General features: G+C 43.2%; 1 protein-coding gene across 3 annotated transcripts in view; it reads left to right on the top strand.

Moving 5' to 3' along the window:
• Positions 1-6,351: 6,351 nt before the first annotated feature.
• Positions 6,352-16,324, top strand: part of CDC16 (cell division cycle 16) — a 41,203-nt gene continuing 31,230 nt past the window's right edge. Inside the window, exons 1-9 of one of the 3 annotated variants that reach the window (XM_030813746.1) lie at positions 6,352-6,622; positions 8,119-8,173; positions 8,271-8,368; positions 10,234-10,272; positions 10,594-10,734; positions 13,390-13,549; positions 14,523-14,614; positions 15,122-15,255; positions 16,145-16,224. In XM_030813746.1, coding sequence (XP_030669606.1) covers positions 6,575-6,622; positions 8,119-8,173; positions 8,271-8,368; positions 10,234-10,272; positions 10,594-10,734; positions 13,390-13,549; positions 14,523-14,614; positions 15,122-15,255; positions 16,145-16,224 — 847 coding nt within the window. In that variant the 5' untranslated portion in view covers positions 6,352-6,574. Of the gene's footprint in view, positions 6,623-8,118; positions 8,174-8,270; positions 8,369-9,052; positions 9,214-10,233; positions 10,273-10,593; positions 10,735-13,389; positions 13,550-14,522; positions 14,615-15,121; positions 15,256-16,144; positions 16,225-16,324 lie in introns of those variants that run through there. The other 2 variants (XM_030813748.1, XM_030813749.1) reach the window with 2 other exon arrangements.

Consider the following 16,324-nt stretch of genomic DNA (forward strand, 5'->3'; position numbering starts at 1 on the left):
AATGAGTCAATCAGAAGAACAACTTGTACTAGAAAGTGCTTTCCCAAATTTGACATCAAAATTGAGAGCAGTGAACACTTTCATGTCTCATGACAAAGTTCGTATCCACCTAACACAAAATGAGGGCATTATTCAGCTAATTTGATACATTAAAAAGATAATCAGATAACCAGCTAGAGATTACAACATTTCTGAATTGGCTGTTACCCTCACGTCGACGGGGCTGGGCCCGTGTCTGTGGACAGCAGTCTTTGAGAAGCTGCAGCGGGAGCCTGTGCAGGATGACTAGTGTTGCTATGTCCTGGGGTGGTGGGACAGGATGCTGGGAAGAAAAGGCGTCTGGCACCTCGGGATGCTCTGTCCAGGTGGCTCAGCTTGCTTCCCGTAGCCTCCCAGTCCTTTTACTGCAGTTTCAGGAAGTGATGCTGGGGACGGCGGGCCTGGCAGATCCCTCTCCAGCCTTCCCTTCACCCCGCAGAGCTTCCCCGCACTGGCAGAACTCCATCACTGCCACCCAGAGGGCATTGTCTCTGAAGAGGCAGCGAGAGTGGGGAAGCTGCAAACTCCAGGCCGATGTTCTCAGTGTCCCCACAGCCTGCTTTTGCCTTAAATCCCCAGGTATACTCACGAATGGGTACAACACCCAAGAGGCTGTCGTCAGCTCAGGGACTTGGTTTCAGTTGCGGCTTTGGGACCTTGCTTAGGTAAGTTAGCCTTGCTGGATCTTACTTTCCACATCAGTAAGTACCACAAAGCTTAACATTTATAAGCCAACAGAAAGCCTCAATTTTAATTGACATTTACTTATCAATCATTTTTTACCTGGATGGAGGTTAATTCAAAGGAAAGGTATTAACCCAGAAGGTTTTTCTTTTTAAGAGTGTTATTGTGGCGCTCATGTCCCGGCGGGGAAGCTCTGAGCTTCCTCTGCCCCATTCTGCAGGCGACGCTTATGGCCCCTGTCTGTGGGGTCCAGGTGGACCCGGACGGGTCTCCAAGGCAGCACCGGAGCAGACTTGCAGCCGCAGGATGTGGAGAAACGCAAGACAGGTTGAGATTTGATGTTTGGATAGATGTTAATTCCAAACTTGAGAACTGTCTTTGTAAAATGGCAATAAAGACGTATCTGCCAATCATTGACTTCTTAATCACTGCCTTCGCTCTTTCAAAGCCTCGACATTTTGCAGTTTCAGCCAACAGAATTCTCTAACTTTGTAAACCGCTCTCCTGTGGTGACAATACCACCTCACTCTAATCAGTGAGAAGGGTGATGGTTCTCTCTTCCTTTCAGAGTAATTTGAATTCTTGAGAAACCACCTGGCATGTTTAATATTCTGGTCATACTGAAAATCCAAGTCTCGTTTTCCTGACCGTATTTCAGGAACTAGTTTAAGGAAGGAATTATCTTTTAAAACCACAAAACAAAGATTTTTACACACTCAATTTCACAAAACTCAGTATTGCAGAATTGCAAACATGCTCTGTGACTCAGTCTCAAGCACTTAACTTCCCCCTTGTAGTAACTTTAGAGGGTCCTGAAATTTTATCTTCTTTAACAAGGGCAAATACTGGGAGAGAATGTAAGGGGAGGAAAATAAACAGAATGTCTTCTGTTAGACAAGCCAGCCTCAGGCATGTACACATTTGGCAGAGTTCTAATTTTGTTTGCTAACCTCCGATCACGACCTGAAATGGGTCTCTGCAGGATATCAAGGTGTCAGCAGCGCTGTGCTCCCCGAGCATCTAGGTGAGAATCCCGTCCCTGGCCTTTCCCAGCTTCAGGAGGCCACCTGCACTCCCAGCTCGCTCTCCCTCCCTCCCTCCCTCCCTTCCTTCCTTCCTTCCTTCCTTCTTTCCTCCATCTTCAAAGCCAGCAGAGTAGCGTCTTCCAATCTCTCTGACTCTGACCCCCCTGCCTCCCTCTTTCACTTGTAAGAACTCTTGTGATTACATCACACCCACCCACATAACCCATCTTAACTTAATCACTCCTTGCAAAGTCCATTTTGTCATGTGAGGTAATACACAATATTTATGAGCACTATCAGTTTAACCAATTAGTAAGTGTGGTAGAGGAAATACAATGACGGAATGTTTAACCTGAGGAAAGAAAAATAGCTCAGAGCAGTCTGAACTATTTGAAGGATGCAAAATGTATCAGGACATGAGTGTGGGACTAACTTCAGTCACTCTGCTCCCCATGCCACAGGGGCAATTGTTTAAGGCATTTTGTTCCTGACTGTTGTGTCACCTGTTATTTTCATGTTTCTGGAGTCTGTGAGACAAAGAAAAATGAATAGTCAATCAATAGCTTATGTTGTTTTAATGTAAATTTTTGATAAACAACTGAGGAACCTCCCTTTCTTTCCTCCTTAACCGCCCCCCCCCACCCAGGTACCTGCTGCTGGTCGGGTGCATACTCAGGGAACTCCAATCTGTGCTCCCAGGCGGTCATCCTCAGGGCTTGTGCTCAAATAAACTCCATGCTAACTCGTATTTTCTGAATCTTTCTGTCTAAGGTTGACAAACCTAAGGAGCATCATTCTAAAATCAGTAAACATGATTTTGCCGTAGGCTATTACAGGTATAGAAGGGAAGAAAAGCACAAGAAATCTAACCAAATATAGAGATTCCAGGTCATTCTATTAGAACGTGATATGGTTTGGATCTGTGTCCCCGCCAAAGCTTACGTGGAATTATAATCCCCACTGCTGGAGGTGGGGCTGGTGGGAGGGGACTGGATCACGGGGGTGGAGTTCTCATGAATGGTTTAGCATCATCCCCCACTTGGGACTGCCTAGTGAGTGAGTTCTTGTGAAGCCTGGTTGTGAAAAGTGCGTGGCACCTGCCCCCTCTCTCTTTCTCTTGTTCTGGCCAGGTAAGTTGTGTCTGCTTCCCCTTCGTCTTGCGCCATGATTGTAAGTTTCCTGAGACCTGCACATAAGCAGAAGCAACTATGCTTCCTGTACAGCCTGCAGAATGGTAAACCAATTAAACCTTTTTTCTTATAAATTACCCAGTCTCAGGTGTTTCTTTTTATCTCTTTTTTTGTGTGTGTGACAGAGTTTCACTCTTGTTGCCCAGGCTGGAGTGCAGTGGTGCAATCTTGGCTCACTGCAACCTCCGCCTCCGGGGTTCAAGTGACCCTCCCGCCTCAGCCTCCCGAGTAGCTGGGACTACAGGCGTCTGCCACCACGCCCAGCTGATTTTTTGTATTTTTAGTAGAGATGAGGTTTCAGTATATTGCCCAGGCTGGTCTTGTTCTCCTGACCTCACGTGATCCACCTGCCTCGGACTCCCAAAGTGCTGGGATTAAAGGAATGAGCCACCGGGCCTGGCCTCAGGTGTTTCTTTATAGGAATGTGAGAACAGGCTAATACAGAAAATTGGTACTGAAAAGTGGGGCATTCGTATAAAGATACCTGAAAATGTGGAAATAACTTTGGAACTGGGTAATGGGCAGAGGTTGGAAGAATGTGGGGGGCTCAGAAGAAGACAAGAAGATGGAGGAAAATTTGGAACTTCCTAGAGACTTGTTAAATTGTTGTGACCCAAATGCTGATAGTGATATGGAGACACGGGCAGGCTGGCAAGGTCTCACATAGAGATGAGAAACTTACTGGGAACTGAAGCAAAGGTCACTTTTGCTATGCATTAGCAAAGAACCTGGCAGCATTGTGCCCCTGCTCGAGGGATCTCTGGAACTTTGAACTTGAGAGTGATGAGTTAGGGTATCTGGCAGAGGACTCCTAAAAGTGATTTCTGTTAAATCTCGCCCTGGCAATAATAATTACAAATTTACCTCCCAGGTACAAAACAAGGACAAGACGAGCTCAGGCACTCTTCTGCCTACCCTGATACGGCCTACATAACTCTTTCCTCTACTCCCTCTTGTCAGATGTTTGCCTCATCTTATGTAAATTGTTGGTTTACTGAGCACTAATCACAGTGTCACTGTGGACCCCTCCCTTTTTTTCCTCCTGCTTGCCATCTCCTCCTAAACACCCAGTCCCCATAACCCTATTTGGATGGCGCAGTTGATGCTTCTGTGGCTTGCGTTTTTCCCGGGCCCATCCTCAGACCTCTACTGATGGAGACATTTGCCTCAGTCACTCATTTTTGGTTAACGAGGAATCTCATTAAATGAATAGAAGTCATTGAAAATACGGCTTAAACACACCTCACCACATGCCTGCCCCAAGTTAGTGAGCAGAGTTGATTACTGCCTGCCTGCAGGAGTGGGAAAGGAGGAGGAAAAGGAAACATACAGGGGGACAAATTTTTAAACCAACTTCAAAATATTACCCAGTCATATATGTATACACACACATAGAAAATCACACGGCAGATTACTCACAGTAGCGTGAGAGAATTTTTGAGGGGTTAGGATTCTTTACAGCAAGTTTTTATTTTTTTGCTTCTTTGAATGTTTTTTCTGTTTTAGGTTTTTATATTTACAAAAGTTATATTTACTTTTTAAAAGTGTCAACCTTAATAATGAGATTCAGAAATACGACTACACGTAGTGTGTGTTTGAGCATAGAGCCTGAGAATGGCCACCTGGACAAATGGGGTCAGCGTTTCCAAGTGGAGAAGCTCAGGTTTCACTTACCAGGCAGAGACAGAAGCTCCAGCAGGATCACCACAGTTCTCATAGGAGACCAGGGGCACACGCCGCAGTGGTTCCATTGGTTAGGGATCTCTGTATTTGAAGGAAGATTGCGTTATGACTCCATGAGGAGGGGTAGTGATCTGAGGGGGTCTTATCTCCGGTGCCATTTGGTCTTTATTGTTTACAGGGAAAAAGGCAGAAGTTGCAGCCGCGTGTGGCATGACCTAGGCTGCATAGCCACATTCCCCTCAAGGCTCAGCTTAAAGTTCCAATGGCTTTAAGTTTAAATTATTTTAAGTTTGAATGATTTAATTTCACAAAAGGTTTAATATATGCACATGGACTGAAATTCAAAAGCACGAAAAGATGTCTAAGGAAGTACGTCTCCCACTTCTACCATCTCTCATCTTCCAGCACTCCTTCCAGAAGGCCTTGCGCTACGCCGGTTTTCTCATTTTTCCTTCCGGGGACAGTTTAGGGATTTTTCTACCTATCATTAAATTCGTATTTTACTCAAATGCAGGCATATGATAAACACGATCCTATACTTGCTTTTTCCCACATACTATATCTTGAAGATTGTTCAATGTCCATGCAAAGCTGCCTGTTCTTTTGAACAGCCACCGAGTATTCCATTACGTGAGTGTATCATGACCTATTTACTCAGTTCCATACTTGATGGGTCTTTAAATTGTCTGCAATCTTTTGCTATTACAAACGAAGCCACAAGTCATTTTGCACACATGCAAAAATGCAAATCCATGGTATATTTCCCAAAATAAAAATCGTTAGGTTTAACAGCATGAACACCTTTAAATTTGGAAGATATTCCAACTCATTCATCCTAGAGAGTATCTGCTTCCCCACATTCCTGCTAGCAGTGTCATCAACCTTTGTGATCTTCGTTAACATATGAAAAGTGGTACCGTACTGTAATTTTAATTTTTTTTTTTTTTTTTTTGAGACGGAGTCTTGCTCTGTCCCCCAGGCTGGAGTGCAGTGGCGCGATCTCGGCTCACTGCAAGCTCCGCCTCCCAGGTTCACGCCATTCTCCTGCCTCAGCCTCCCAAGTAGCTGGGACTACAGGCGCCCGCCACCACGCCCGGCTAATTTTTCTGTATTTTTAGTAGAGACGGGGTTTCACCTGTTAGCCAGGATGGTCTCGATCTCCTGACCTCGTGATCCACCCGCCTCAGCCTCCCAAAGTGCTGGGATTACAGGCGTGAGCCACCGCGCCCGGCCCTGTAATTTTAATTTTTATTATGAATTAAGTTGGGCTTTCTTTCGTATGTTAAAATCTATTTGCATTTCTTTCCCTGTGAACTGTTTTTTGCCTGTCTTTCTCCTTCCCACTGACTTATTACATAGATGTAAAGAGAATACTGGCTCTACATTATAAGGAAATTCCCATTTTGTGATAGGTTTCAAATTTTTCCCTAGGTTGTCTTTTGACTTCACTTGCTGTTTGTGCACACAATTTTTTTTTTTTTGGTAATGAGAGTGCGTTGCTCTTATTTTTAAAATGTTGACTACATTCTGGGGAAGGAAGGCTCAGCAGCCACCTGCTTTTTTGCCCGGGTGGGTGGTCCGGCCCCGAGCCCTCCTGACTCTCTCGCCAATGCCCAGAGGCGCCGCAGCGATTCCGGCGAGACCGCGCTCTCGCCCCAAGGCAACCAGAAGCCCACGTGCCAGGAGAGGTATCGGAACCAACAACTCAGGTCCCGCGCCAGATGGGACTCGTTTGCTGGGGACTTCCGGGGGCGGGGCCTGGCTGGAGCGGAAGAGCCTGGGCGGTGCACGGGGACCGGGTGGGGGTCTGCGGCCTTCGAGTCCGCGGCCTTCGAGTCTTGGGGCGGCGGCGGCGGCGGCGGGCACGGGCACGGGCACGGGGGCGGGGCGCTTAGCGGGCAGGAGGCGCGCGCCTGGCGGCGGAGTGCGGCGTGAGGCCGGGCCCGCGCGGCCATGAACCTAGAGCGGCTGCGGAAGCGCGTCCGGCAGTACCTCGACCAGGTGGGCGGCCCCGACTCGGGGCGCGGGTTGCGGGGCCCAGGCCTCGCCGGGTCTTTTTCCGCGCGGCGTGGGGCTGGGGTGACTGCCGTCGGGGCTCTTGGTGGGGAAGGGCTGGGCCAGCCCTGGGCCTTCATCTGGGGCCAGCAGCGTTGTCTCCGCCTCACCCTGAAGGGAGCGGTCCCTGCAGCTGGGAGGGGCACAGCCCGGGGAGTGGAGGCCCCCGAGCGCAGGGGGCGCCTCAGCGGGGTCTGAGCCTCGTTCTGCACCTGGCGCGGAGGAGGTGCCCAGGAAACACTGACTACGCAGTGCAAGTTGAAGGACAATATTTGGAGGAAAGTTGCAGGGCTAGCTAATAAGACATTTTTGAGAGGTTTAGTTGTAATTTTTATTGGGCTGAATTTAAGTGAATAAAGATGTGAAGAAGCCTGTTGTCTCAAATCAATACTTTAAAAATTCTCGTTAACTATGTGTTCTCTGCACTACCTTTGAGTGAATAGCAGAGAGCGTTTAAGGAAAGAAGTGTCTTCGAGAATCAGCAGCATCAGTTTTATCTATAATGTCGTTTATTTTTTGTTGAAATGCTTGCTCTTTCAGGAAATTGGAAAGAAAGGGAAAGAAAAGCCATGGTAATGCAGAGTTTTCGGAATTGGGTGCTAAATGACATGGCCAAATGTTTGCAGTCCATTTGGAGGGCTGTGTTTTTATTTACCATGAGTCAGTTGAATTCAGTGTTTTCTGATCACTTTTTCTTCGGTACAGAGACGTAGTGAGGAATATGACAGGCCTGGTTTCCAGCCAGAGACACCGGTATTGAGCATATTTGTAACCATTCCGTTGGCATTCCTCCTGCCTCGGGCTAGCAGCAGTGGTCCTGGCTTGCCTCCAGGGGAACTGAGGCAGAGACTGTAGAAGACTGAGAACCGAGGAGCAGAACAGGGACTAAAGCTAGCCGTAGGTCACTGTGGGTGGCTCTCATTGTCCGCTCCTTCATTTTTGTTAGACTTGGAGGAGGTGAGTTCTTCCCCATGTTTAGTGAAGCTTAGTTAATTTATGCGTGTGTGTTTTTAAACTTGAGTGTTATTAAAACTGCAACTGTGTTATATGAGGTATTTGAGTATAGTGTTCTATGTTCTAAATTTCACTTTGGGATTCATTAACAGCTCGTTGAAAGTGTTATATAAATCACACAAGAATTGTTAATGACTAGCTTTTGCTGTTTCACTTGCATTTTACTTGTAGTTTCACGATACAGTTTTACAGTGTATGAGTTTTAAAAAATTGCCTTCATGAGTTGTATATACAAAGATATTACAGGAATATTTGTATTGTGACACTGAACTGAAATTTACCCTACGTGAGATGTAAGATAGAGATGTAACAAATTGTTGTCTTGAGATGTAGATTTATTACATAGAATTATAATAATATTAGATACCTGTTTAAGACTATTAAAATAACAGGGCAGTTACCACTTTTTTTTTTTTTTTGGTATGCAGCAACAGTATCAAAGTGCTCTATTTTGGGCAGATAAAGTAGCTTCACTCTCTCATGGTAAGTGACAAAATGCTAATTGGTTTTCTGATTAATCTTAAAATTTTTTTCTATTCATCTTGTACCTCTGACCACTTATGTGAATTTTTCCCTCCAGAGGAACCCCAGGACATCTATTGGTTGGCTCAATGTCTTTACCTGACAGCACAATATCACAGAGCCGCCCATGCACTTCGGTCACGAAAACTGGACAAAGTAAGTGATGGTATGAACTTTAAAGCTCTTCAGAGCTTTAAAAAAAATGTCATTAGTGGCCGGGCGCGGTGGCTTACACCTGTAATCCCCGCACTTTGGAAAGCCAAGGCGGGTGGATCATGAGGTCAAGAGCTCAAGACCAAGATGGTGAAACTCCATCTCTGCTAAAAATACAAAAATTAGCCGGACGTGGTGGCAGGCACCTGTAATCCCAGCTGCTCGGGAGGCTGAGGCAGAGAATTACTTGAACCTGGGAGGTGGAGGTTGCAGTGAGCTGAGATCGCGCATTGCACTCCAGCCTGGACAACAGAGTGAGACTCCATCTCAAAAAAAAAAAAAAATGTCATTAGGGTTTTAGGTGTATATTCCATTTATGTTGAAATTATTTAAATTGATGCAATTTTTCTTTGTTTTTGTTTTTTTGAGGTCTCTCTGTGTCACCCAGCGGTGCAGTGGGATGATCGTGGCTCACTGTAGCCTCAGACTCCTGGGTTCAAGTGATCCTTCTGCCTCAGCCTCCCTAATAGCTGGGACTACAAGTGCATGCCACCACACCCAGCTAATTTTTGAATTTTTTTCCTAGAGGTAGGGCCTCACTATGTTGCCCAGGCTGGTCTTCAACTCCTGGTCTCAAGCAATCCTCCCGCCTTGGTCTCCCAAAGTGCTGGGATTATAGATGTCAGTCATCACAATAGGCCCAATTTTTTTTAGTGAAAGTGAAGGGAAAATGTCTTATACCTAATCTGTCACCTTCTTTTTCCCCCGTCTCCCATCTAGTCTCTAAATTCTGAAGACTGTTTTCTAAACAGCTCTGGAATCATGGATATTCCTCTTCCTCCCCACTCGTACTTGTCAGGCCTTTGATTTTTTGTCTGTTCTGTTACAGCCTCTCTTCTTGTCTCTTTTCCCCAGTAACAGTTTCTCTCTTCTCACCTTCCCTGTGACAAGTTCGTCTTGTGAACTATTACAGGAGTGAGTAGTCTTTAAAACACGGATGTGGTTATGGTCCCACAAAGTCATTCAGTGACTTCACATTAGCTGCAGGATAAAGTCAGATGCATCAGTAGGTCTGTGAGGCCCTCCATGTTTTCTCTCCAGTCTGCGTCTAATCCACCACCATCAATACCCAGAGCATGTGCTCCAGTCATGTGGAGCTGCTGTGAGCTCCTTGGACACCCAGCAGTTATTCACACTCAGTGCTTGAAGTGGAGCTGCTGCCATCTCCTTGGACCCCCAGCAGTTATACACACTCAGTGCCTGAAATGGAGCTACTGCGAGCTCCTTGGACGCCCAGCAGTTATTCACACTCAGTGCCTGAAGTGGAGCTGCTGCGAGCTCCTTGGATGCCCGGCAGTTATTCACACTCAGTGCTTGAAGTGGAGCTGCTGCGAGCTCCTTGGACGCCCAGCAGTTATTCGGTCAGTGCTTGAAGTGGAGCTACTGCGAGCTCCTTGGACGCCCAGCAGTTATTCACACTCAGTGCTTGAAGAGCTGTCCAGTGCTCCACTCCTCTGCCTGACCACTTACTCGCTGCCTCACTTACTCCCTCTCCTGCAGATGTTTCCTTCTCCACTTGGCTGATGCTTTCTGTGGCCCCCTTTCGTCATGCTTACCTGTTGTGCTTAGTTCACATCTCCCCTACCGTAACCTCCTGGGGCAGGGCCTTACTGCTTTTTGAATCCTTGGTGCCTAGTAAACAGTAGGTTCATAATAAATATGGTTTAACAAGACTGGATTTTTTTTTTAACTGCAAGAGTAAAAGCAGAAATTATGAAATTAGGTCAATTTTATGCTTATGGCTTTCTTTGAAAGTGAAGATACATATTATTTTGACCACTACTTAAACAAATTAATTTCTTTCCTAGTTGTATGAAGCATGTCGTTACCTTGCAGCTAGGTGCCATGTAAGTATGCTCACAATTTCATTTTTATTTGGTTAAATAAAATGAGTGTTACGCATCCCTTACATATGTGTGAGAATTTTAGTGATGGAGCTTAGCAGGTTAGTAAAGTATTTCATGAGGAAGTGTTCCTTTCCTTAGTATTGTTTGCTGTAAAATACTGATTCTTCGTTTACTGAAAGCTGACATACATGAAGAAAATTCTACTTTAGACGTTTCACATTTAAATAATGGACATAATGTATATTATCCTTTAAAAATCTGGATCATATGTGTAGTGTTAGAAATCGTGGGTGATGAGTGGCATTTCTGTTTTCCACATAGTATGCTGCAAAAGAGCACCAGCAGGCCCTTGATATTCTTGATATGGAAGAGCCAATCAACAAGAGATTATTTGAAAAATACTTGAAGGATGAAAGTGGCTTCAAAGATCCCTCCAGCGACTGGGAAATGTCACAGTCTTCAGTAAGTAGAACTGTTAGCACACCTCAGTAACGGCAGCGAGAATTGCCCTCATTACATGGCAGAAACACATTATCTTCTTTTACTTGAGTATTACTGTATTAAAACAATTGTGGTTGCCAATTTGTTTAATTTGCCCACCAAAACCAAAAAAGATTCTGAGACATTTCTGAGCCCTCAGTTGGAAGCTGTAATTGTATCCGCAGATGCCTGCATCCAAAATAGGCTGGCTTGAAACTTCCTTCTCATATTTGATGCCTTAAGCTACTCCCTAAAAGTGGAATAATTTTTCTCCTCCTTTCTGTGTTTCAACAGTGTTTTGGACTTACACCAAGAAACTTTGATTAGCATACATTGTTTCTTTCCAGGAAATGGTTTTGTGTTCTGTTTGCTTCAAAGTAAATTGCTATGTAATTGTGTATATTTCAGTTTGTGTACTTCATTATCTCCATGAAATTGCACATTTCTTGCTGGCAGACATTATATAATAACTTATTAAGTGACATTTACAGATCACTAATCTGGATTTTTAAAAAAAATAAAAATAAAAACTTATTGAAGTATAATTTATATGCCATGCAGTTCACCCATTTAAACTGTATGGTTTGATTCCTTTTAGTATATTCACAGAGCTTTGCAAACCTCACCATGGTTAATTTTAGAATATTTTTATTATTCAGAAAGAATCCCTGTAAGTCTTACCTGACCCACCAATTTCTCTTTCTTCCCACATCTTTTTTTTTTTTTAATTAAGACAGGGTCTTCGCTTTGTTGTCCAGGCTGGAGTACAGTGGCACAATCACAGCTCACTGCAGCCTCAACCTCCCAAGCTCAAGTGTTTCTCCCACCTCAGCCTTCCGAGTAGCTGGGACTACAAGCACATGCCACCATAGTTGGCTAAATTTTTTTTTTTTTTTTGAGACGGAGTCTTGCTCTGTCGCCCAGGCTGGAGTGCAGTGGCGCGATCTCGGCTCACTGCAAGCTCCACCTCCCAGGTTCACGCCATTCTCCTGCCTCAGCCTCCCGAGTAACTGGGACTACAGGCGCCCACCACCATGCCCGGCTAATTTTTTGCTATTTTAGTAGAGACAGGGTTTCACCGTGTTAGCCAGGATGGTCTCGATATCCTTACCTCGTGATCTGCCCAGCCTTGGCCTCCCAAAGTGCTGGGATTACAGGCGTGAGCCACTGCACCTGGCCCATTTATTCTTTATATTTTTGGTAGAACTTTATTACTCGACTTTTCACCTTAGATAGTTATTTTTAAGCATAAAAGAATATTACACATTCTAGGTTTTTGTTTTTGTTTTTTTTTTCTGGCCACTCATTAATGTATGTGTTGGGAAGCAGATTCTTCTGTTAAGAAATGCATTTATGAGAGTGCGTGGTACAGTCATTATTTTGGGACCTCTTATCCATTAACTTATCTGCTACGAAATGTGTGATTTATTTGTAATGCATTATTATTTATTTTGTGAAATTACATTTTTAAAAAACAACTAGGATATTGCTTAGACTCTCGTAATTCATTATTTTTTCTAAAATTTTACTTTACGAATCTTCTTCATATCCTTAATGATATTAGCTGCCTGTTGCTGGATCATCTTTAAATTCAGTTACATGTTTGAGGTCCAGAGTCTAGAATGTGCATCAGATTTCCACATCTTTGTGTTTATGGTAGTCCTGAGATGGCTGTTGAACGCCTTACTATGTGCTAGCACCACAGAGATGGTAGTATCTCTAGACCTCACAGACTTGTATAAGTTAGATAGTAAAGAGTTCTATAAGTTAGTGTTTTTATCTTTTTACAGATGAGGAAAGGAAATGGAGGCCAAGAGAGGTTCAATCACTTGTCCGAGGTTACAAGTAAGTGGCAGAGCTGGGATTTGAACTCAGGTCTGTCCTGCCCCAGCAGGCCATTATGCTGACTGCTCTGACCACTCTGCTGCATTGCTGCCAGTTTCTGCTCATTAAGAGCCTTTTGAGGGGTGTCTACCTATCACACTGTCAGTCTTGGAGTTTTATACACATGCACACACACTCTGTTTGCCGTCTCTAAATCACTGCACTGTTTTGGACAAAACAGGTAATGAACCTAGTAGCTGTGACATTACTTTTGTTATAAAGATGTGTTGGAACAGAGCGGTTGGAGCCCAGGGAAGATGAATTGAAGAAGCTTTGCTGTGCATTTTTTGTGTGTGTTTTTATTTATGCCTTGACATTTGTGATTAACTAAATCCTTTTAAATGCAATAAAAACTTCTCAGCATTCAAATACACAATTCTCTATCAAAAGTTAAGTTTAAGGGCCAGGCATGGTGGCTCATGCCTGTAATCTCAGCACTTCGGGAGGCCAAAGTGGGAGGATCACTTGAGGCCAGGAGTTTGAGAGCAGCCGAGACAACATAGCAAGATTGTCTGTACAAAAAATTTTAAAAAAGTAACTGTTGGTGGTGTTGTGCACCTGTAATCCCAGCTACTCAGGAGGCTGAGGCAGGAGGGTCATTTGAGATCATAGGAGTTCAAGGCTGCAGTGAGTTATGATCGCACCACTGAACTCCAGCCTGGGAGACAGAGTGAGACTCTGCCTCTAAGGGAAAAAAAAAAAAAAAAAGTTAAAAGTACTGACTTAATATGTGACTCATCATTTTTCCAACAGATAAAGAGTTCTATTTGTCTTCTACGTGGGAAAATCTATGATGCTCTAGATAACCGAACCCTGGCTACCTACAGCTACAAAGAAGCTTTGAAGCTTGATGTCTACTGTTTTGAAGCATTTGATCTTTTAACGTCACACCACATGTTGACAGCACAAGAAGGTTTGGAAACTCAGGTGTTTTATGTTTAGCAAAATTAATGTTGTTTGGATTTTTTGCCTCTGAAATCTTCTAAGTCAACAACAGGCCACATACAGGTTTAAATAGACCTACTCACTTTCTTAATGTCTTCAAATGTAAAGCACATTGCAGAATGCAGTATTGTACGGTGCCTTGTGCTGTCCGAATCTAGGGATTGTGATAGGAAGAGGCCATCTTTTTGAGAAGTGACTGAGATAGTATAAACCAGGATTTCAGTATCTCATTCAGTGATTCTCAGCCATGTTGGTCTTTAAATCCTTGGGAAGACTAAGAAACATCCATGTCCAGTTCCCAACTCCAGAGCAGATGATTTAAAGCTCCCAGGCGATCCTAATGTACCACAGGCACTGAGCATCAGTCCAGGTATGTTGGCAGTGATGTGAGGTGCATAAACAAGGGAAACAGAAGATAGAGTGGTTGAATTGATGGGATTCTAACGTATTTTAGCCTAGTGCAGTGGTTCTCAACCAACCAGAGTGATTTTGCCACCCCCCGGCCCGGGAACATTTGGCAATGTCTGGAGACGTTGTTTGTCACAGCTTAGGGGCAGGGAGGGAGGTTGAGAGGTTGCTGCTGATATCTAGTGGCTAGCGGCCAGAGGTCCTGCTTAGCACCTGCAGTGCACAGACTCCCCTGTCCCCAGCAGAGCAAGATCCACACAGTCAGGAGTGTGGGGGCTGGTGGTTCTTAGGTGACAAGAGCCACCTGGGGACCTGCCTCAGCCCTGAAAGAGTAGCCTCCACCCACCAGATGATTCCCGTCTTCAGGCCTGGAGCCACTGTGTCAGCTTCTGTTGCACATTTTGATCTTCTTAAATTCTCTTTTGAGTTTGATTTACTTAGACCAAGAACTGTAGAACCATATTTTTAGTTGTTGGCTTTTTCCCCTCTATAAATATTATGAGGATATTCTTTTTTTTCTCACCATTTTTAAGAAAAAGAACTTCTTGAATCACTACCTCTTAGCAAGCTGTGTAATGAAGAACAGGAATTGCTGCGTTTTCTATTTGAGAACAAATTGAAAAAAGTAAGTAAAACCGAAGAGTTAGCATTTGCTTTATGTAAATATCTTATTCCATTAAATTTGGCATCTAGTCTTGTATTAAGTTTTCGAAATTAAAACTTTTTAAATTTAGCACATTTTTAAGAATAGAGTGTTTAAGATACATAAGATTCCAAAAAAAAAAAAAAGCTTCCAAAAATACCTGTCTTCCTCTGAAAGACTCCTTATACTAAAAGATTGAATTACCAAGTAAATGTAAATGGAATGGTGTTGCATGGAAATGAAGATTTTTTTGTTATGCTTCCTGAATGTTTACTTTGAGAAATATGTCCCGCTATGGAACTCTGTGATAAAATTGAGAATGGAATTAAACTTACTGAGAGGAGTACTTATAAAACCTAAAGTTATAAGTTTTCAGAGGCTCACATTTGTTCTTGTAAATGTTTTAACCACTTGGGCCAAACACAGATGGAATCTGCATTTTATTTTGTTTTTGCTCATTGAGTTTATGTTTACATTTCTATGTTTCAGTATAATAAGCCTAGTGAGACGGTCATCCCTGAGTCTGTAGATGGCTTGCAAGAGAATCTGGATGTGGTCGTGTCTTTAGCTGAGAGGCATTATTATAACTGTGATTTTAAGATGTGCTACAAGCTTACTTCTGTGTAAGTATATCCATCTATTTTTCTGTGGGACCGTGGAGTTCACTCCGTCTTACCTAGGTGATTCACGGACGTGCTCTCTGAATAATCTTGAACTAGATGATAATTTAAGTTATCTTTACCATTTGTAGAGCACTGAGCAGGGTGCTGTCTTAAAAGAGCAATTTACAGACTTGAATTTGTGCATATTTGTAGATTTATTACATTAACTTGGGAGGGATATACATGTGCTCTTACTGATCTTGATAATTTGCAAGTTTGAAAATTCCATTTTGGCACATTGTTTTGTAAAATTCATTCTCAATTAGAGACTCACACTATAGATGCTAGGTGTTTAATATGCCGCACTTAGTAGCTAAGCCGTCTCACACACGTATCAGTTTTCCAGTGTACCTAACTTAAACTTTAGCTAAATGACATGTACTATTTTTTGTAGATCTTGGTTTGGCTTAAAATCCTTGAAATTACAAAAATTTTAATTGGCAAATACACGTAACCTTATTAGGTTGGTGCAAAAGTAATTGCAGTTTTTGCTGTTGAACGTAGTGGTAAAACTGCAATTATTTTTGCACCAACCTAATAGTATTTCCTATTGGTTTTGATTCTTTTAAATAATTGGCCTACTTATTTTATGTATTACAATTCTGTTGACTTAAATGTATGTGATAATGTTTATTTTTATTTCTTTCAAATAAACCAGAATTTTTTCTTTCATTTGAAACTAATTATGGCCTTAACCGAATCAACCTGAAGATAATGGAGTGAAGAAAGTGAAGTGTTATAACCCACAGCATCATATGTGATACCGTAATGACTGTCTACACATAGCCGATTGTCATGAGTGTTGTCACCTACTGTTTTGGGGGTAGTAATGTGTCGCTTTAACTTTCAGAGTAATGGAGAAAGATCCTTTCCATGCAAGTTGTTTACCTGTACATATAGGGACGCTTGTAGAGCTGAATAAAGCCAATGGTAAGACTTTTTTTTTAATTAAAGTAATTCTTAGACATAAAACAAATTTTTTCTGTAACGTGAAATTTTGTCTCTGAAATTCCGGATAGTTGAGATTGCA

Source organism: Nomascus leucogenys, chromosome 5 (genome assembly GCF_006542625.1).
Source record: "Nomascus leucogenys isolate Asia chromosome 5, Asia_NLE_v1, whole genome shotgun sequence".
Lineage (NCBI taxonomy): Eukaryota > Metazoa > Chordata > Mammalia > Primates > Hylobatidae > Nomascus > Nomascus leucogenys.